The sequence below is a fragment of the Asparagus officinalis genome, chromosome 7 (assembly GCF_001876935.1).
Source record: "Asparagus officinalis chromosome 7, Aspof.V1, whole genome shotgun sequence".
Classification (NCBI taxonomy): Eukaryota; Viridiplantae; Streptophyta; class Magnoliopsida; order Asparagales; family Asparagaceae; genus Asparagus; species Asparagus officinalis.
Genome location: NC_033800.1, coordinates 33492033 through 33515989, shown reverse-complemented (window position 1 = coordinate 33515989; position 23957 = coordinate 33492033). Strand labels below are relative to the sequence as shown.

At 36.1% G+C, this 23957-nt stretch overlaps 1 protein-coding gene across 1 annotated transcript in view; it reads left to right on the top strand.

Moving 5' to 3' along the window:
* LOC109850594 (squamosa promoter-binding-like protein 12) overlaps positions 1–23957 on the top strand; it is a 39764-nt gene that overhangs the window by 15299 nt on the left and 508 nt on the right. Inside the window, 8 exon segments of the mRNA XM_020420640.1 lie at positions 16515–16589; positions 16685–16792; positions 16885–17002; positions 17095–17239; positions 17383–17533; positions 17613–18182; positions 23701–23953; positions 23956–23957. The exon segment at positions 23956–23957 is cut by the window's right edge and continues 508 nt beyond it. Of these exon segments, the coding sequence (XP_020276229.1) occupies positions 16515–16589; positions 16685–16792; positions 16885–17002; positions 17095–17239; positions 17383–17533; positions 17613–18182; positions 23701–23953; positions 23956–23957 (1422 nt within the window).

Below are 23957 nucleotides of genomic sequence, written 5' to 3'. Positions count from 1 at the left end.
ATCGTCCAAACCAAAGTTAAGGAGAGTTTCTGATATTTAGCCTATTTTCTCATTATGATTTCCTGACAACATGATATGCATATGATGATAGAAAGTAATATTAGCTTATTTTAAAAGTCGAATCAGTGTTTTTGTCATTATGATCTCTTGCAAACAAACATGCATATGATACGGTATGTGTTGTGCGCAGCGGAAATTTCGGTAGCACTTCGGCAGCACAACAAGAGTTAGGTCGCAATAAGAATTATTGTTTCTCAAAGGGAACAAGAATCTGAAGCCTAATATCTCATCAAAGTGGGATATTAGCTCTTCCTCTCGTCAGCTCTAAGACTGCGCGTCGAGGGAACCTAAAAGCTATTACAAATCACACAAAAACGATACAACCAATTTTTACGTGGTTCGGTAAATTGCCTACGTCCACGGGACAAGGAAGGGAGAGATCCACTAATAGAGGGAGAGAATACAACTAGGGTTTATAATCACTCACAATCTAAACCCTCAAACAAACTCTCAAATCCCTCACAAATATCTCTCTACAAAAGGATTCACAAAACCTTGAAAAGTCAGCAGCTTCTCAAAGTCAGCCACCACAATTTTCCTTCTGCACTTGCGCACGCGGCCACAAAAAAAATCCCTGCACTTGATTTTTCTCCGTAGCCGCCAAACCCCCTTGCTTTTGCGCTGCCAAAGAAAAATAACAGCCAACTCTATTTTTCTTTGCACGCCACGCCAAAAACCTAGGAAATAATAGGTTATATATATACGTAAGAAACGGGTGGGCCGGCCTTCATCACGCGGAAATGAAACCACGGAATTGCTCAGCGTGGGCTCACGCTCGTGGTCCCCCACTCCCCACTCACAGTATGCATATGATACAAAGTAATGTTACACTATGTCTGGGAGTTTACTAATGGAGGGGAAGGTAACTATTAATTGGGGAACGGACGGAAAGGAATTGTAACAGAAATTAAGGGAAAATCTAGTAACTTGTATCTACTCCTCTATACTTAAAGGAGAGTAAAAAGAATCACTGTTCACGCTACAGTAAATGATACAATAAATACTGTAGCATAAACAATAAATCAAGTTTGGTAATCTCGCTCGAAGTTATTGTTTATGCTACAGTCTGTAGCATAAATAGTAAATCAAATCTGCTCATCCATACTTGAAGTTACTATTCATACTACAGTAATTTACTGTATCATAAACAGTAAGCAAATCAAATGTATTAAAATTTGGATCATTCTTTAAATATAGAGAAGTAGATGCGATTTCTAAATCAAATGTATTAAAATATGGATCCTTCTTTAAGTATAGAAGAGTAGATATGATTTTTAATTTTAAGCATACTATAATTAAATCAAATGTATTAAAACTTAATGAGAAACAAGTTCAAAATGCAGTGCCTAAAAAATAGAAGGCCGTGCTTTGCACGGGGTGCACACTAGTTGAAGTTTATTAGAGGAAGGAATTGCTGTAATATCACATAAATAACCTTACATGTTAAAATGTTTTATTATTAAACGGCAAAATAGTCCGAAAAAATTATTTATTGAATGCTAGCACCCCTTGGCTACCGCCTAAATTGAGGGGGAAAGAAAAATCAATGTTTAAGGAGAATTGTCACCTCCTCTACCCTTCAATCCCTCAGCTTAGCCACTCAAAAGAACTCCTAAACAAAACCTTACCTTACCTTCCTCTCTCCCTCATTACACTACATCTAAACACAATGTTACTTGTCGTTAAAAGTTGATTTTATATGTTTGTCACTTATTGTTAAAAGATGGTGTACAATTCACCGTTAACTTGGTGGCCACCTATGATCAGTGTTGCTAAGATTTACAAAACTGTTAAACTGGAATTGTCGAGGGCCTGGAAAACCTTTAGGCAGTTCATGTCCTAAGCACATTACTAAAAAAATGCGAAAATACTCCTCAATCATAAACATCATCTCTTATAATTATTAATTTTTATTAATTTGGTTCCCCAAAGTTTGCGTAGTTTTTCACTTTGATGAGTCGGTATTTTTCTCTGAATCTTTAAGAAAATAATTGGACAGTTTATATATTAGTTAAACATCTATCCATCATCCTTCTTTTTCTTCAAATTATATATATATATATATATATTATATATATATATATATATATATATGTATGTATATATATATCAATTATTTCAAAATCAAATGCAGAAACTCATCTTTTTATGACAACAGTGTAAAAAAAATTATTTAGATGATTATCAGATACCGCCAATAACATTCAGAATATTAGAAAACCCTTTTCTGTTTAGGGATTTTGAGAAATCACCCTTTAACTTTAAGATTTTATCAGGAAATCCCCCTAAATAGCTTAATTTGCAAATTTCATATGAGCTGGTAAAATTACGCTTAGGGATATATTTGCTAGTAACAATCAGGGTTAATGCTTTTCTGAGCTTCTCTAAATAATCTTAAAGTTAAGGGTTTTAATAGCCCCTTTATACCGTTAAGTTAAGGAGGATTTTTTTGGATACTTCAAAAATTATGGGGGTTATTTGATAGCCGTCCAAAATTAAGGGAAGTTTTTGATATGTCACTAATTTTCTCATTATGTTCTCCAGACAACAAGATATGCATATGATGATAGGAAGTAATGTTAGTTGACATTAAAAGCTAAATTAATTTTTGTCATTATGATCTCTTGTAGTAAATATGCATATGATAGAAAGTACCGTTAGTTGTCGTTAGAAGTTGAATTTAATATTTTTATTATAGTCTCCTTCAACAAGATATGTGCTTGATATGATGATAAAAAGTAGTGTTACCTGACATTAAACTGATTTTAATAAAATATTTTGTTCTTTTTATCTCCTAAGTTCCTAACAACAAGATATGCATATAATGAAAAAAATAATAATGTTAGCTTATATTAGAAGCTGAATTTTTTTTTTTTTTTTTTTTGGGGGGGGGGGGATTCTCATTATGATCTGACTTCTAACAATAAGACATCATGGAAGGTAATATTAGCTGATAATAAAAATTGAATATTCATAATTTTTTTTGTCATTATGATCTGATTGTTACTTTGCTCTCATATGTCAAAAAGTATAAATAATACTTGATGTCATAATATGTTAACCCCTTAATTATGATCACTTTTCATGTACGTAAAACTAAGATATATGGTAGGAAGTGCGTATTAATTCTACCCAAACTGACTTAATTTCTCTCTACAAGTGACTAGAATACTAACTTAAATTAACAATGTTCTAGGTTTTGATTTGTATAGATTTATGCTTGTCAAAACTTTTATGTAAAGTCCCCTGTAAGACCTGCATCATCCATGGATAGTTTTATTAGAGAGTAATTAGACCCAACCTAGAGGTAATGAGTCTTAAATAGAAGATAAGAATCTATTTGAATCAAAAAGTTTATGTTGTGAGGTATTTCTCCCAACTTCTATTTAAACTTATCATACTTATTCTACCCAATATGAAACTACATATAAATCTTTAACATTATTCTCTTTCATTATGAGAATCGATAATCATGAAGTGGCCACATGGCTATTAGCCATTTGTAGAATCTTCCAACATATGTAGAGTACCATTTGTGAACTAACTAGATCATTGTTTACACTAACAACCTCCATGTTCGCCTCATAGCATATAAATTATCCTTTGGGTTCAATCAACCAACCGACACCTGTAGGCAAGGTTTTAAATGTCGGCCGACATGTCCGACATGTCGGCCGACATATCGGTTTGAGGGCTTGACCGACACGACATGAACGTTTTCAACTCGTATGTCGGTTTTTAGGACCAAATCGGAAATACTAAGGTCATATCGAGCATATCGGCCTAATTTTTAGCTTTGAAAAATCGACCGATATGGTACTTTTTTTAAGATCTGTTTTTGATTATCGGGTTTGGGTTTAGTGATAAATACCCAAACCCATTAGACCCGTTCTCATGTTTAAGGGTTTCTTATGAACCCGATAGAAAGAATTTATGAACCTAAATCCATATATTATTTACTTTTTTATATGTTTAGTCTATAGAATTTATAAATTATGCTTCTATTGAATTTATGAATGCTTAGATTATATTTAGGACATGATATTATACATATGCGCACTACCCGATATGATAATCCGATATTTAGTCAATGTCCCCCGATATATCCCCGATTTCCGCTATCCGACATGGATTTCATCCATCCGATATGAACCCGACATCCGACATTTAAAACCTTGCCTGTAGGCTTCGCTTTGGATATTTACTTTTTTACTTAGGGCCACAAACCTGGCTTTGATGCCAGTTGTTAGAGAGAGAAGTGATCAAATGAAAGTTGACGGGATAATAACAATCTCCTCCTTGCAGTTACATAGTGTGAGAATAATTGAGCCAAATAGATCACACATTGAAAACAAGAAGTAAAACAATTAATCACGAAAGTCGCATGCAATTTATAGAGGAAAAACCCTTCTGGGAAAAAACCTCGTCTTGTACATGACCATTGAAAAAGAGATCCACTATGTTGGAGAAAGTTACAACCATAGTTCTCTTCTACCCTTCATAAATCATGGAAAAAACAATAGCCCTGACCCCTCAAAAGAAACTGAACATTTATAAAAGATGGAGCAAGGTTACCGGGAAAAGATCGATGAAACCATCGTGAAGAGCATTGATGAGTCTAGGATTGTTTGACGTGGGGGCCGTTGTCACAAATAAGCAACTAAAGTCAGGTTTGTTGAATTTAAAAAGAATTTTAGTCATAAATTTGACGATATAAGTTCTAACTGGTACAAAGGCACTAATATTAAAAAGCCCTAGAAAAGAAAATATTTCTAAGGGATTTTTTTAGCAAAATGATATTTCATGCTAACCAAATCATTAAGAGTGAGCCCCAAGTTTTGTAGCCAAATTATGAAGAGTGTGTCCCACTACGGAGCTCATCTTTAGACATAATTTTAAGCAATTCCATCGCATGTATTACATTCAATTAAGTGAAGTGATGATTATAGACTTAAAAATAATTTTAAGCTACATATACATTATATAAAATCTAATAAAAATATATTTAAATCAAAATTTAAGTGCAATGCGAAATTAGTATTCATACATGTACATGTTTTGTTAGCTGTCAGAGAGCAAGTTTTGCGACCACAAGCGAGAAGGTAAATCATAATAAGGCTAACTGAATTATAAATCATCAAGTACATCTATAATATCAAGTTATATATTATTAATAAGTTAGTGGACCTATAATTGTTTGCTCTCATATGCTTACAGAGTTTTGGATAGTAAACTTATATCACTATCATTATCAAATAGATAGTGATCTAGCTTGTTCAAAATTTTCAATATTCCCACTGAGAGTGTAGGTACATACATCAAATTGAAAAATCTTGGGAGGGCACCGCTCCTGCTGACCCCCATTAAAAACATCCATGATGAAGATCCACCATCAACAACCTTCTTTTTCTCTCGTTTCTCTCTTATCTTCATGGTTAGAAAACTCTCTTATCTTGGGGTTTTATCTCCTGCAACACACACACACACACATATAGCATATCCAAGAACCCTATCAAAACAGAACTAAACAAAATAGAATTCTGAAAACTGCAGAACAAGACCCCAATAGTCTGATACAGTTTGGACCACTTCGCGCTTGCTACGCTGGTTTTTGCTCCGTTCAGACCAGTTTGTGCTAGGTTAGACGGGGCGGTCTGATCACTGCCATTTGGCGTTTCCCCATCGTCTCCAGAATCCTCCGTCAACGCTGATTTTTGCTCCGTTCTTGCACTTGAACCTTCGTAAATGCTAAATGAGTGCACACCCAAACTAATCTTCAATTTATCGCAGACTATTCTCCATAGATGAAGAGAATCACACCTAGCATATGGATTCGAGCTTTTAGTTATGGAGAGATAGATTCGCTACACGTCAATATTATAAGGATGATAGGCGTGAGCAGTCCGAATTACTATATAAGGAAAAAAAACAAGGTTAAAGATCTTTGCATCTACTGCCCGAATCAATGTCTGATGAAGATTAGGAGTTCAAAAATGAGCAAGTTTGCGAATACATCCAGTAGTTGATAGATGATAATGTATATAATCTTATCACTAATAAAAAGTAAGCCAAGACTCTGGGAGAAAATCGAATCGTTGTTTGCTAAGAAGACTGGCAACAACAAGATGTTCTTGATGAAGAAGTTCATGGGTTTAGGGTATAGAGAGGGGACTTTTGTATTGAATATCTTGAATAAGTTTTAAGATATTGTAGATCTACTGTTGGGTATAGAGAGTCAAGTTAGATGATGAGGTGCAAGGTTTATGGTTCCTTGGTCCGAGACTTATGTGAAGATGAACTAATTATTACTTTGAAGGAGATGCATCCACTAAATGTTCTAGTTCCAGACGGTCTAGTGACATTGTTCTTTCAAAAGTTTTGGTACGTCATTGGTCGTGATGTTACGAATGTGGTACTAGAGTTTTTGATTGAAGGTAGGGTTTGTGAGCAAACATGGGGGCCCACCCACTCACGTGGGTGAAACAATTCTTCAACTGCAGGGAGAGCACGTTGGGGGAGGAACACCTACTAAACTCACACGAAAGTCGAAGCAAGAAGATACCTTCAGCCGCGACGGCTTCGGCAGCACCTGAAGAACCAGGCTCTTTCCTTTTCTTGGAAACGACTCTCTTCACCTTCGGCGCCATTGGGAGTATGAGGAAGAAGAAGTTCGGGTTTACTCTGAGGAAGACGATAGGCCCTCTTGAGGAAGAGTTAGGGTGTTAAATACCCTAAGAGTCCTAGGCGGTTACTCAGTACTTGATTAGACCGTTCAAGGTTAAAGCAGTTAAAGAGTAAGACAGAACAGATCGGATCTGGACGGACAAGATCTGGCAGTTCCTTGAGCACGATCTTCAACAAACGTCTCAAACCGGACGTGGGGAACGAAGAGGCCCACTACCTCGCATTTAATGCGAGGCGGCTATCCCACGTCTCCTTAACCGGTGTACACGTGGATTAACACGTGGCCCGCTAAAAGCGTAACCCGATCAGAGTCATTGTTTGAGTTTGTGGCCATTGTAATAGTTTTTAGGATCCCTCGACGCGCAGTCCTAGAGCTGACGAGAGGAAGAGCAAATATCCCACTTTGATGGGATATTAGGCTTTCAGATTCTTGTTCCCTTTGAGAAACAAGAATTCTTATCGATCTTTCTCTCTTATTGTGCACCAGAAACTCTGCCGAAATTTCCGCTGCGCACAACAAGTGGTATCAGAGCCCAGATTCCAGATCTAGGGTTTGGTTGGAGGAGTAGATCAATTTGGAGGCCCGTTTAGGACTTCGTTGGTGATAAAGGTGGGATCTTTTGGTAAAGACTCTATCTTTCAGTTTTGGATCTATTCTTTGTTCGTTGGTGCGTAAGATGTCGGGGAAAGAAGGTGCTTCGGGTGTCGAGGGTGGTTCTTCTGGCGTGAAGACCATTCAGAGTTTGAATATCCACTCTATGAAGATAGATGTGGAGAAATTTAATGGCACAAACAACTTTGGATTATGGAGATGCGAGGTTTTGGATGCGCTGAACGCGCAGAATTTGGAGGATACATTGGAGTTAGATGGCAAGCCAGATGAGATTGAAGAGAAGGTTTGGAAAAAGATGAATCGAACGGCGTGTGGTGTGATTAGGTCTTGTTTGACTCAAGATCTAAAATATGATGTGATGAATGAGACTTCTGCGAAGAAGATTTGGGAGATTCTCGAAAGCAAGTATTTGACCAAGAGTGTGGAAAATCGCTTGCATTTGAAGAGGAGACTTTATCGTTTCCAGTTGAAGAAGGGAACCTCCATTAGAGATCACATGAACCACTACACAAAGCTTCTTGCGGATTTGGCGAATGTGGATGTCATAATTGAGGATGAGGACAAGGCGTTGCTGTTGTTGAGTTCCTTGCCCGACGAGGAATATGAGACCTTCGTTCTTACTCTGATTAATGGGAAGACATCCTTTTCGTATAGTGAGGTCACTGCTGCATTGGTGAATTATCAGCTTCGGAAGAAGGATAAGGAGAATTCGACTGAGTCGGTAGCAGAGGCGTTGGTCGCAAGAGGGAAGAATCCAAACCGGAAGAATTGGAAGTCACAGTCTAGAGTAGGGCATCCTACAATTGGAAAAGATCAGTGTGCTTGGTGCAAGGAGACTGGTCATTGGAAGAAAGACTGCTCAAAGCTCGACGAATGGATGAAGAATAAGCAGAAGGGAAAAGGGAAGCAGCCATCATCAGAAGCAAATATCGTATCGGATGGTAATAATTCTGACTCTTCTATTTATTCGCTTTCTATCAGTCCTACAAATAGCTATTCGGAGAAATCTGAATGGATGTTGGATAGTGGTGCGACCTATCATGTGTGTCCTAGAAGGGAATGGTTCTCCAGTCTTGAGAAGCTGGTGGATAGTGGTGTGGTGTATATGGCTGATAACCGTGCATGCCAGATCCTTGGGATAGGAAGAATTCGCATAAAGATGTTTGACGGGACTGTTAGAGAGTTAAATGATGTGAGATATGTTCCTTCTTTGAGGAAGAACTTGATCTCGATTGGAGCTTTGGTTGGAGAGGGTCTGAAGGTTCGTGTTGAGGACATGGTTCTCGAGATTGCGAGAGACTCTCGTATTTTGATGAAGGGCGTCAGGAGAAATAACCTGTATTACTTGACTGGAGGTATAGTGGCAGGTGGAGAGCTGACGACTTCTGTTGATTCGACTAGACTGCGGCATTTGGGGCTTGGCCATTCCAGTATTGATTCCTCGCATAGATTGAAAGAGGGTGCAAAGACCTGCAGTTTGAAGTCCAGTGAACATGTTGATGTGAGCAAGAAGACCGAGGTGAAGTGTGGCACCTCTATTCACCGTGCTAAGGGTCGTTCTGGAGGAGTTCACGTGGATGTTTGGGGGCCTTCCAAGGGGGCATCATTGGGAGGTAATAGGCGTTTGGTTTCCTTTGTTGGTGGCTGTTCTAGGCGTGTTTGGGTTGCAACCAAATCCCCTATGGATAAAGTCCTAGTAGTCTCCAACAGATTGAAGAAGTGTGATATTGGCAGAAAGGTGAAGGTACTCCATTCTGGTGGGAGGTACAAGATGGACCTATTTCTGTATTAGAGCCGAGCTCACGGCATTTCGAGACACTTCGTTGGAAAGAAAATCTTGGGGCAGCTAGATAGGGTGACAAATTTGAAGAACCGTACCTTGCTGGAGGAGGATCGGTGTTTGTTGTCAAGCAATGGTTTGCAGAAGAGTTTCTGGACCGAGGCTTCGACATATTTGGGTCATCCTATTAAAGAGTTGTCAACTGCTGTGATTGGAGGTAAAACTCCATTGGAAGATAGGTTTGGTAGTGTCACTTTGGTTGAGGCTTCGATGAGGAAGCCAATTGACTCTCAGCAGGTGGAGAGTTTTGGACAGACCTTAGAGTAAAAAAGAATAATGATAAAATTATAGAAAAAAAAATCCCCCCCCCCCCCAAATCAAATTAAAAAATAATAATAAAAAAAAATAAAATCAAAAAATAGAAACTCAAAAGAAAAAACAAGAAATTAAAATATTCCCAAAATAAAAAAAATAAAAAGAAAAAAAAAAAAAAAAGAACATATCCTCATTCAGAAATCGAAATAAAAGAAATCAATACTAATTAAAAGTCAAATAATCAATAATAAATCCCAATCGAAAAAAAAATCCATATAAAGTCCAAAAATAATCAAGATAAAAATAATCATAATAAAAATATAAAAAATAAAAAAAATAAAAAAAATAATATAAAAAAAAAACCATAAAAAATAATATAATACAATATAAAAAAAAAAAAAATCCATAAAATCAATCCAAAAAGAAAATAAATCGATAAATAAATAATATATCCTCCCAATAAGAATCATCAATAAATAAAAAAAATAATAAAAACAAATATAAATCTCATAGATATAAAATATAAAAATCAAAAAAATCCAAGAAATATAAAAAGAAAATCGAAAAAATAATATAAATCCAAATCAAAATCCAATATACGTAAAGAAAAATAATATATCAATATAAATACAAAACTATAACGAAAAATAAATAAGATATAATCCTAAATCGAATATTATTCAATAATTCATAAATTAAAAAAAAAAAGTAAAAAAAAAAAATCAATAAAATAAATAAACGATTAATCCTAAAAAATAAAAATTAATAATTCAAAAGAGAAATAATCCCCCCCCCCCCAAAGAAAAATAAAAAAAATCCATCCAAGAAAATCATAATAAAATCAACAAATTAATAAATAAAAAAATACAAAATAATTCTAAAAAAATAGCTCTAAAAATAAATCAAAAAAAAAAAAAAAAAAAAAGTAATCCCATCAAAAAGAAAAATATAAAAATCAATATCTAAAAAATCAAAATAATAAAATATAAAATCAAGATAATCTCATAAAAATCAAATAATCCCAAATATATAAAAAACAAAAAGAATAGAAAAAATATAAAACAAATCCTAAAACAAAGAATAATAATAAATATCCCATAAAATAAAAAAATAAATAAAAATAATAAAAAAAAAATAAAATATCCTAAAAAAAACTGTAAAAGAAAAATCCATTATAAATCCCAAAAAAAAAAATAAAAAAATAAAAAAAAAAAAGAACAAATCCAAATCCCCAAAAAGATCATCCTAATATAAATCCCCATAATAACAAGAAAAAAAATTCCAGAATACAAAAATCCAATAAAAATAAAAAATATACAAAAAATAATACAAATCCGTCCATAAAAAATAAAAATTAAAAATAAAATCCCCATCCAATATCCCCATTAAAAGTACAATATCCCAAAAAAAAAAATTTCAAGTATTATAATCCGAAAAATAAAATAATAATAAATAAATAATCGAATATCCCAAATAATCATAAAAAAAAGTAAAAACATTATCCTAAAATAAAAAGATCAATATGAAAAAAATAGATTCTATTAATAGACGTATAAAAAACAAAAATAAAAAAAAAATCTGCAGTAAAAAAAAAAAAATCCCAAAAAAAAAATCAATCAAATATATCCCCCAAAAATATATAAATAAAAAAGATACTTAATCAAAAATAATTAATTCTAAAAAGAAATAAAATAATATAACATTCTATCCCCATAAATATAAAATTAAAAAATACAAATATAAATCAAAAAATATCCCAATCAATAAAATAATATATCTCAATTCATCTAAAAAAAAATCCCCTAATAATAATCCCCCCCCCAAGAAAATAATAATAAAAATAATCATCAATATTAAAATAATAACCAAAAAATATCCCAATAAAAAATAATAAAAAAATTCCCAAAAGTAAATTCCATCACGCAAAATAAAGTAAAAAAATCAAAAATATATCATACAATCATAAAATATAAATCCAATTCCTAGAAAAATCCCAAAATTAATCCCAAAAATAATCCAAATCACAAATAATTAAATCCCCAAAAATCAAACTAAAAAGTAAGATCAAAAATATCGCACAGCGGGTGGAGGAGTGATGCTACTCCACATTGGGTGAAAGATTACTCCAGATCATTCTGCATTGGTGTGGGATTCAGGCTGAATGTGACACAGCGCGGAAGTTTATTTGGATGTCGAGGCAGAGATGAGTTGGGTTTGACTAATGTGCAGGCTGATAGATATAGTTTGGATATGGGTCAGTGGTTCGCCTCAGGTGGAGGTGTTTGAGGCCATTGGAGGTGCTATCAGCCGCAGAGTTGATGATATTGGAGAAGGGTTGCGAACTCTTCTATTGGATTGAGGTCGTTCGCGGCCATTTAGGTGAACTACGTTCGGCTTGATTCCTTGGGCAAGAGGATACGTAGGCAGTCTTTATGATGCAGCCGGGTTTGGATTGGATGGGAGTGAGATCGATTTGGTGAGTTGATACCGATATTTGGGTGAGTGTTCGCACTCCCGTTTGAGTCTCGACTTGTTATGGATTGAGTCTGTTGTCGTGAATTATTTCACGGTGTACTGGACACAACAAGTGAGACATTTAGTTTGGTTGGTGTCGGCTCAGTTTTGTGAAAACTTCACCGAGGTGGAGAATTGTGAGCAAACATGGGGGCCCACCCACTCACGTGGGTGAAACAATTCTTCAACTGCAGGGAACGTGGGGCCACCATGTGACGTTCTCAATTGGAAAACGTGAAGGGATAGCCACAAGTGTGAACACAGAGTTCACAACGCGTGAAAAGATCACGTGAACGCGGTTTTGATTAGAGAGAAGATGGCCCACCCGAAAACTTGTGGAAACTACAACTATATATTTCTCTTTTGCAGACTTAGGGTTTTGTGCAAAAGTGGGGGAGGACGGCAGAATTCGTGCAGGAGGTTTTCGGCTGGTGTTTCTCTTTTGACTGCGCGGTGCAAGCAATTGAGGGTGCGGCTGCAGAGGGCAGTTGCGAAGGTAGAGAGCTTGGCTTGGAGGCGTGTGCAAGCAGCAAAGGTGCAGAAACAGAGGGTTCTCAAGCGGCTTTTGAGAGAGGAATTGAGAGAATATTTGAGGGTTTAAATTGTGAGAGTTGTAAACCTATTTGTATTCTTTTTCCTCTAATAGTAGATCTCCCCCTCCTTGCCCCGTGGACGTAGGCAGTTTGCCGAACCACGTAAAATTAGTTGTTTGAGTTTGTGGCCATTGTAATAGTTTTAGGATCCCTCGACAGGTCAGTCCTAGAACTGATGAGAGGAAGAGCCGATATCTCACTTGGTTGAGATATCCGCTTCAGATTCTTGTCTCCTTGGTGAGACGGGAATTCTTATCGATCTTTCTCTCTTATTGTGCACCAGAAACTCTGCCGAAATTTCCGCTGAGCACAACAGGGTTAATCAACATGTGAATGTCACTTGCATTTTACTTATTCCTAAGTGCAATAATCTAGATTAATTGACTCAGCTTCGGCTAATAAATTTGTGCTGTGTGATTTTTACATTATGCTTAAATGTTTTGGCTGATTGTCTTGAGCAGTTACTTCCCAAGATAATTTAGGAAAGTCAAAATGATTTTTAGTGGGTACTCCCCAATAAATTTGTGCAATGTGACTTTTACATTATGCTTAATGGTGAGATATGGCTGTTGGGTGTGGAGCAGAGTGAGAATCTATATATCATGTTCTATGGGCATGCCTGCTCGTGAGGCAGGTTTAGGGACTGTGCAGATACCCTTGTTACTGGAGTTACTGGAGTGGAGGGAGGGGCGTCGTGTGAGAGATTGGTGGGGCACCCTTTCACGGGTGGAAGCAAGCATCAAGCACGATTTGATCATTGTAATTTGTTGGCTTCTATGGAGAAGTAGAAAACGAGGTTAAACATCAAGGGAAAGGGAGAGGGGTAGAAGAGTTATTTTGTGGGGCTAGAGATTACCGATATGAGTACCTTGATGCTCAAGAAGTACATTCACAACGTCCTATGAAGCTTTTTTCTGTGCGCTGGATCCCAACGAGATCTAACAACATGAAGGTGGACAATTTTTGATGGTTAGCAAGCAATTGGAGTCGGCATTGTTTTTTGAGATTACCAAGGAATTTTTTCTACAGGTCTCTCAAATTTGATGTGAGTGCATGGTGATGCGGAGTTCGCAGAATTCAGAGCTGTGAAAGAGGTAGTTCAATCTACATTGGTGACTGGTTTTCGAAGGCCTCAATTCGAAGGCGATGCAGAAAAATTCATCTCAGATATGCAAGAAACGGATGCAACATTCTCTCCTTTTGGGTATAGTGTAGAGGATGTTAGACGTCTCTGTGGCTCGTTTGAGTACTATCAGTGCAGTGATGTCTGTTGAACAAGGAATAAAGCAATTCGTGCTCTTGCTAGGAAGGATATTGATTTTGAGGAGTATTTTAAGTATGGTTTGAAGAGCCATCTGACTTCTTGTAGAGTGCTCTGTTTGTCGATAGGGAACAAGCTTGAGATTGATGTGTGAGAGGCGAAATGGGGATATTGTGTTCTGAGACATTGGAGTTAAGGGCAACGAGTTAGAGTAGAGTAGATAAAGCAAGCAGCACTGTAGGTCATGAAGGAAGGCGCTAGTGGAGGAAAGCTTAGTTGAGAGATGAAATTTTGAGTGAGAATGGGAACTCATTTGATTGGTTTCTCCAATTAATAAAAAAACTCATGGTAAAGCCTACATAATTGTTTGGGAGAAATTTCAAACTTGTGACAATGTTATAACTAAAAAAAATACTTTTCTTGGACTAAAGAAATTTGGTTTAAAAATTAACATATAGCTCTTTAAATTTGTCAAATTGAGTATACAATTTAAATTACAAAATATAAAGGGGTCAAAAACATAACGTCTTGCATGTTAGAATACAAATTATAAAGGACAAAACTCTAAACGAATATTTGATAATTAAACGAATCGAATATACATATGGTTAAATTCTATTCATTTATGAACCAAATACTAAGAGCTATTTGTTTATTGTTAAATGGACTACTGAATTGAATATAACAATAGTTAAATGAACATTTAATCAACTATTTGTTAATTGTCTGGTTCATTTCCACCCCTACTTATATGTGGGAAATGTATCCCAGAGGTAACAGGCGCCCTTGTCTTACTTGAGATAATGTTCTAAATTAACGTGATCAAGCCTTGAGACTTGTAATAGTATGTTACGTTGTTATTTTATTCTCTTTTTACACCCAAGCTTTAAGACATAAGAGCATCGTAGGATTTATCAAATTATCACTCAATATTTAGTGTGCATCATAAGAAATGAAAGTAAAAGTGCAATTGCATGAATAGTTTTTTTTCCCTTCTCTTATTTTTTCGGGCAAAAATATCCTCCTGGTTAATTTTACTTGCCCATGGGAAATTGCCATTAACATTGTTCAAGGGGTTTCCTGATGAAATCTTCAAGTGAAAAGGGGATATTCTGGTAACCCCTAAACTTAAGGTGGATTTTCTGATATTTTGAAATTTATGAGGGGTTATCTGATAATTGTCCAAATTTGAGAGGATTTTTTATGATATTCATCCCATTTATTTTTCCAAGTGCATGTATTTTTCTAAAACATCACAAACAACTGAAAGCCTATGAAAAACTGTGAAGTTTTTTGAAATACAACTTACTATTACCTATAAATAATGTTTCACATTATAATTGCCCAAACTTTTTTTAAGAAATGGATACTAATAAAATTGTGCTTCTAATTATATTTTGCACAAATGTACCAACAAAAATGAGGCTGGCACGTGCCTTGCCCGTGCCTTTCCTCACTAGTTTATTTTAAAAAGTCTTAGTGAGGAAGATGAAATTAAAGAATGAGTATTTTTGCTTGTCCTTTAAACCACCATGGGAATTAAGTTTCATATGTTAGTTTTACCGGCTTTTGTAATTTTTGGTCATCTTGTTTTTTTAACTTTTATGGTAAGTTGGTAACCATAAAAAATGTCCAGATATCTGTACACTTACCAAAGCTAGTAGTTTTTTTTCCTGCTATCTTATATGAATCAATTCTCTTATGCAGTATACTAAAAAATGGCAATCCTCACTGCAGTTTAACTGAATTATAATATGAATGAATTTGAGCTTAACAAGAGCACATTGTCAACTAATTGTGAAGACAGATTGAGGTCGACAATTAATGCATTAACTTAACATTTTGGTTCCACTCATTGTACGAGAATTATATATCTGAGGAGATTCTGCATAGGACATTAATCAGTTCAATATTTCCTATTGTAACACTAATTTTATCTATGTAGTACTTACTGGCAACCCTGTCCATGACGAGAAATTTGTAGGCCATAAAAAAACATGATTGAATAATGGAACCCCAATGCCAATGTAAGTGTAAAGCTTAGGTGTCGAAATCATGTCAAGTCACAAGCACTTTCAACATTTATGAGTGTCATCAGTTACCAAAGTGAGATGAAACTTATCAAATGCTAAGTAGTCAGTTCAAAATTCTGCAGAAGCTCTTTTATTTAAGGGCTCGTCTATGTGCAGGAGACTTCTCATACTATTGGTCTCTGCATGGGACATGTACTGTGGCTTTTCTATGTGCTGATGGATATTTAATGCTCCCATATTGTTCATGGCATGATAACTATATGAAACCTTTATAGTTATATAACACCTTGTCATCAGGTCATATACTTTGTTGACTATTAGCAGTGGACAGACGTCAATCACCATCCATGGTCTTATAAATGTAGGGTGATTAGGAGTGTGTTGTTTCGTTGCAATGTGATATGGCATCGCTTGAATCATGATAAAACATTATTCTTGTTTAAAAAGAAATCATAATCAAACATGAATGTTAGGCCTGCACCATATATCTATGTTATCAACTGAATACGTCATTGTTGCAAGTCTCATGATCGAACATAAATAATCTAATTCTAACATTTGAATCTAGTTTGACTAGGTTGTAATTCTTTGATCTCCATGTCCTGTCTAGTGTAATTTATCAGATTTGTCATATTTTAATTTTGACTTACTTTTGTTCCAGAGTCGAACAGATAGAATTATCTTCAAACTCTTTGGTAAAAACCCAAATGATTTTCCTCTTCTTCTGCAAACACAGGTAAACTTCTGTCTTTGAGGTAAATGCTAAAATGGAAAACAGTTAATCGGATCACCATTTTAGATTGTTTCATGTCATAATATATTTCTTTTCAGATCCTTGACTGGTTGTCCAACAGTCCCACTGATATGGAAAGCTACATTCGACCTGGTTGTGTTGTTCTTACTGTTTATCTTCGCCTTGATGATTCTATATGGGAGGAAGTATGCTTTAAAATTTTACTTATTCACCTGTACAGGAAAACATCTTTATGGTTCTTTTTAGCATCTAATTAATTTTGGTCTTACACAAACAGCTAAACCATGACCTGTGCTCTAGTCTGAATAGGCTTTTGCGCGTATGTGGTGATGCCTTTTGGATGACGGGATGGCTTTATGCTCAGATTCAGAACTGCATGGCATTTGTATATGATGGTACATTCGACTTTGTGTTGCCTATTAAATGTATTGTGAATATATTGGTCAATGCGTAAATCAATCTTCGCACTTTATATCTACCGCTGCAGGAAGTATTGTGCTTCAAATAAGCCCATTGCTATTAGAGAATGCTAATAATTGTCAAATTGTAAGTGTAACACCCATTGCTGTTGCTTCTTCGGCAAGGGTTAGCTTCACAGTCCAAGGTTTTAATCTAGCTCAACCAACTGCAAGGTATGGTATTATTTTTGTGTTTCTGGAAACTGTGATTCACTATTTGACCTAGTGCAGAGCATTCATGCTTTGTTTTTAATCCTTTGAAGATTATATCTTTTAGTGCAACTTGCATCATATAACATGATGCGTTAGATATCCAGGTTACTATGTGCATTTGAAGGGAAATATCTGGTCGCAGAAGCAGCACATCTTTTAGTTGGGGAAACCAATTCCAGCAGAGAATATGAAGATTATCAGTATCTCAGATTTTCTTGCTCCTTCCCTGATGCAACAGGAAGAGGAGTCATTGAGGTACTGTACCTTCCTGTCGTCCACATGTTCATTTCATTGTTTTCTTCTATTGATACTTGAAAATTGTAATTACTTCTAGGTTGAAGGAGATGGTCTTAGTAGTGAATTCTTTCCCTTTGTAGTTGCTGAAGAAGATGTATGTAGTGAGATCCGAATGCTGGAGAATTCAATCAATTCAGATGATTTTCCAAGGAACCAGGCTATGAATTTTTTAAATGAAATGGGATGGCTTCTTCGAAGGAGTAACTTGATGCTTAGGTCTAAACAAGTTAACTTTTATCCAGATTTATTTTCGCTACAACGGTTCAGATGGTTAATGACATTTGCCATGGATCGAGAATGGTGTGCCGTAGTCAAGAAACTAATGGACATTATATTTCAAGGAGTTATTGATTTAGGTGGATCAACTCCTTCTGAGCTTGTGTTGTCAGAAAATCTTCTCCATATCGCTGTTCGCAAGAAAAGCAAGTTCATGGTCAAGTTTCTTTTGAATTATAAGGCTGATACAGTTTTCAATGAAACAAATACTGACTGCTTCCTGTTCAGACCTGACATGCTTGGAACCTTGAATATGACACCTCTTCATATAGCAGCCTCTCTTAGTTGCGCAGAGGAGGTATTGGATGCACTGATCAATGATCCTGGACAAGTAAGCTTCAGATACCCTGTTATGATTATTTCATAAATCTAGAAACCGAAATGCATGATCAATTTTCATTGTAGGAATGCTGTTTTCAAAGCCTCTATTAAAAGACACCAGCATATTTCTGAAATTAAAAACAGACAGTTCAAGAAACTTATCTATAAAACGCTTGTGAATATGACATGCGACTAATTCTCCAAAATGGATGGACTCTTCAATTTCCACAATTTCCATTTCCATCCAACTTCTCTGGCATCCCCTTCTCCTTTTGTTCATTCTGAACAAAGAAAATTTATGTAGTTGTTTTATACGAAATGTCTTCTTGTTGCCAAGTGATCATGAAGAGGTTTCCTTAAGATATGTTTTACTACTACTGAACCTTACATGCCACTCGTGTATATATTTGTTAGATTTAGAAGAAATCTCTTTTTTATAATTCCTTAATATGTATCACAAGAGATGAGTACATATATTTATACTATGATAGGAGACTTTAATATAGAAATTCCCTATAATAAGCAGGAAATAAGGTGTCATGCATTACCGGATACAGAAGATATATAATAATTGGATTATATTCTACTATATTTAATATATACCATAATATCTTTAATTTATATCCTACTATATTTAACATCCACTCAAACTCGTGGTGGGATGCAAATTATGAGTTTGGATAAGATAGCCCAGGTTAGCAGAAGTTTGAGCGTCAGTCTAAGTGCCCAAGCATGGAGACAAATCCATAATGTAGGAAAGGAGTCCATAGGTATCAATGGAGAAAAGAAAACCCAACAGCCTATGTTGCACGGTACAGGTGGAGGTGCAGACTCAGACACGGGTGTGAATATGGGAAGCAACATATTTGTAAAATGTAGGTAAAGTGACACGGCTATATGTAACACATATTGATATTAATAATTTATATGAGTTTGATCGTTTTTTCATTCATGTTTTATGAGAACTAAAATCATTATAACATTTTTATGTTTCTTTTATGAAGTAGATTATATATTTAAAAACCATTTTCTACAATTTAATATACATCAAATTTAAATATTAGAATAGCTGATATAGTCATGATTCAAGGGGTCAAGTTCGCTTACTTTTTTATTTATAATTTTATGGTAGTATTGTAGTAACATTGGTAGGAATAATGGGGAAGTAGGAATAGTTTGGTTTGGCAGAATAATAAATAAGGATGACATACCTAGAAAATCCAAAATAATAAGATATGAAAAAAATTAAAATAATAAGATATGAAGAAGACCACAATGTCACTACAGTGTAGAATCCCCTCAATTAGTTATTATGATAATGATTAAATGTTCAACTTTTTAACTATAACTCATAATAATTAGAACCCGTTATAATGGTGGTTGCCTTTTTTTCTTTTCTTTTTGTTTTTAATATCAACAAATATGTAGTCTTTGCGGAAGAACGAAAACTAATTTGAGTTTCATGAAAAAGCCGTTTCTCGGTTTAAAGTTTTTGAAGTAAATATCTAAATGACGCTTTAAAATTATACTTATGAACTAGGTATGGACTAAATTGAACCCAACCCGAGTCCATCGAGTTGTAGAAATTTTAGGTGATGTGTAAGATAAACATTCAAGAAGTGTATCATGAGTATTTTAAAATATTATATTATATAATTAAGTACATGTCTGACTAAATTTATGTATATATTCAAGAAGTGTCCAAGGAGTGTTGGACATGGGCACGGATATGGCATGTGTCAGACACAGATACAGGAGCTTAAATTGATTGTCTGGGAAACCTAGCCAAGAGCTATTTGATCGATGGTATAGGATAGATGTGACACCACTACACTTTAGTCCTACATAGACTAGTGTGAAGAAATATTAGTGGCTTAAATGAAAAAAAGCTCAAGCTTCAAGAGTAACTAGTGCTAGCATTTTGGCAAAGTGAATTTAGCCAATCCTCGAGTTGCTCTCAGTGGGACCCACGACTTGCGCCAACGGGCCCGTGGGCCCGGGGCATGACAAATGATATCAAAGAAGTCATCCGGAAGTGTGGAGCTAAGTGTTATACGGGGCTAAGTGCTATACCGTGTGAATACGGTAGGAGTCACCTCTAGAGTCCGTAGGAGTTACATCTAGATTCCACATCGCCTTATAGTGATATTAGGATGTACCAATTATCATGTCGTGATAATGAGGTCATCGTCTTTGTAAGATGAGATGATTGTGACACCTCCACATTTTAGTCCCATATAAACTAATGTGAAGAAATGTTAGTGATTTAAATAGAAAAAAGCTCAAGACTCAAGAGTAACTAGTGCTAGCATTTTGACAAAGTGAATTTAGCTAACTCACGAGTTGCTCTTCGTGAGACCCACAGCTTGCTCGCGCCAACTGGCCCGTAGGCCAGGGGCGTGACAATAGAAATCTGGCTGTTTGGGGGGAGGGTGGAGGGGCATCTATGGAGTAAAACTTAATGCTGATTAGATAATGATGGGGAATTGAAATCCTAGTACATAAACGGAGATAATCTTAGCAATGAGATCATACGACAGAGATAGGAATCTTTGTGAATCAATAGTGAAAATCTTAGGAGTTGATGGCGTGGTCATGAAGGCGAAGAGCTCATTAGGATGAAAATGTTAATGGTTGATGTCGAGGTCGTGAAGAGGAAATTCTGGACATCATGATGATAGATTTTTGAGCGGTCACCAACATGAAGTGCTCAACTAAGTAGATTAATGGGTGAGAGGGCATTACCATGAGATAACGAAACCTAGATCATTAATAGTGAATAGACTAGAGGCGATGCATCCTTTGATGGATGAGGAAGCAACGAGTTCGATTGGCGTGCTGGTGACATGGAAGCGCAACTCGCTGAAAGATGCGATCTCGGAAGACCTACGGTTGAGATTGAAGCGCGACAGATATGGAGGAGTAGAGCATTATGCTTTGGAAAGTAAGGTGAGAAGATGAAGTAAACTGAGTCATCGATGATGTCGAGGCCGCCTAGAGGACGCACGAAGATGACGTTAGTGGCAAAACCCCCTCGGCGGCCTCGAGACTAAGAACAAAGAGAAATCTATGGTTAATAACCTGGTCTGACACCATGTTAGATTTAGAAGAAATTAACTTCTTGATGAAATTCTCATAATACGTCTTACAAGAGACAAGCACATATACTTATACTATGACTGGAAACTTAATATGAATAATAGGTAGGAAATAATGTGGCAAATGCCCTACCAAATATAGGTTTATGCATTACCAAATACAAGAGATATAGAAAACTTGGATTATACCTTAATCTTACTATATTTAATATATAGCATACTATATTTAATGTATTTCCTGCTATATTTAACAATATATCACATTGATTATATGTAGTAATGTAGCATTTACCTCCTTTGCACTCTCTTTATTTTCTGCATAGTTTTTTTTTGGTGAGTACATGGAGGCTATGCCTCAAAAACATGAAGGAAAGGGAAAAAAATTAACTCGGTACAGTTATTGTAAAGCCAACTTGCATGAGGTCCGCCAAGAGTAGTACTTGGATCCCAGTCGGGGGGGAGAAGTATCTAGTAGTACCCCAATTCTGTGTGAAGCTATGGTTCGCCATCCAATATGCACATTTATTAGACTTTGTAGGTATGATTAATTCTTACTGTCCACTCCTGATGTAACAATTCATCAATCCGAGTGATCAGTTGCGAGGGACAAAGAGTATGCTTCTTAGGTTTAAATAATAAGACCAACGCTTAAGAGTCACATGTAACAGATAGGTGTCGGAAGCCCAAATTCCACGCAAGTGTGAGTCCTTCAAATAGACCACATAAGTCCGCTTTGAAAGCGGAGTCACACCAAAATTTCCTTGTTATTCCTGCTATCCACTCACCATTAGGACCTCAGATCAAAGCCCCCGAGCCCCCCAGCTTGCAGTTACTTCTATATGCGCCATCTATGTTCAACTTAACCCACCCTTCTTCCGGAGGCTTCTAATGAATAACAATTGTTTTTTCTATAGGAGGATTAGTACCTGGTGTATTCTCAAGAGCTTTTTTTACTTTCTGTTACTAATTTCCAGATTGGCGGCAGAGGAGAATCAGGTCTTAATGTCTTTGTTCCTCCAATTCCACAAGAACAAGACAACAACGCCCCATTTTAAACTCCAATCAGTTCTAAGGCTCGTGTCATAAGTTCCATCCATGTTGACTTCCATCAATTTCCAAAGGTTTTGGGAATAAAAGTCGGTGGGTGTATTGCCATTTAACAAACCATCCCAAACACTCTTCGCATTTTTGCAATCACGGAGGATATGTAGTTCAGATTCAACCATACCATAGCAATTAGGGCATAAAGGAGAAGCTTCAGAAATTTTGTATCGGGTCTCATTTGTCATGATTCCCTTGTGTGCCACCCTCCAAAGTAATAATCTAATTCTTTCCATCCCTGACCATTGCCAGATTAAGCCCCATAATTTCTGTTTCGGTGGTGCACTATCCTGCTTTAAGGAGTGATAAGCTGATTTAACCGAAAAAAACTCTTTTGAAGATAAAGGCCATATTAAGTAGTCCTCTCTTGCATTGTTCCTTGGAGGCGGAACAACACTTATGTGGGGTAGAGGTTCATCTTTCACCCAATGTCTTATTTTGTCTCTGTTCCATTCATGTGCACTGGTGGTGAACTCCCTTACAGTTATATCTTGGAGTTGATCTGGAGTCCATCTTTTTGCCATATTGATCAAAGAATTCTCCATCTCCGTCCACTTATCGGTCCAAAAACGAGCTTTTGCACCATCCCTGATAGTCCATCTTGATTTGCAAATTGTTTTATTCCAAATGGTGGCTAAGTCTCTCCAGAATGTTGAGTCAATGGGTGAGGCATGTACACCCCGTTCCCACTCTGATTTCTGGCCGTACTTCGCATAAAGCACTCTAGTCCGGAGGCTATTTTTTATTTATTTATGCTTCTCCACACAATTTTCATCAAGCAAGCTTCATTCATATTTGAGAGATTTCGTATACCCAATCCTCCCATTGCTTTACGCCAACAGATACGGTGTCATCCAATTGGATGATATTTTCGGATACTCGAGTCACGACCCCATATGAAGTCACGTTTCTTTTCCATGCTATTGCAAACAGCCTTTGGTAATTTATCAGTGTGCATTACATAGTTAACCATAATGCCCATTACTGACTTGGCTAAAGTTATTCTGTCCGTCATAGATAGGACATTTGCTTGCCATCCTGCTAACTTATAGTTAAAATACATGCTCTTGCTCAAATACAAGAGACATAGAATACTTGGATTATACCTTAATCCTACTGTATTTAATATATATCATACTATATTTAATATATTTCCTACTATATTTAACAATATATCATATTGATTATATGCAGTAATGTAGTTTTTACCTCCTCCTTTGCACCCCCTTTATTTTTTGCATAGTTAAAATACATGCTCTTGCTCTTCTTTACCGATCAACTTGCTCATTGAAGAATCTGATCTTATTATAATTTTTGTGTGCATGTCAGTATGGTATCAAGGCATGGAAGAATACCCGCGACATTACAGGCTTCACCCCTGACGACTACGCTCATGCTAGAGGACATCAATCATACATTCATCTGGTTCAGAAGAAAATTGACACCATCACAGAGAAGGGTCAGGTGTCTCTCGACATTCAAGGATCAAATGGACACAAGTCTTCTAAACTAACCAGGTTTAACATCGAAAACAGCAGATTTACGCAAACTCAACAGTCCTCATGTATGCTCTGTGATTGGCAGCA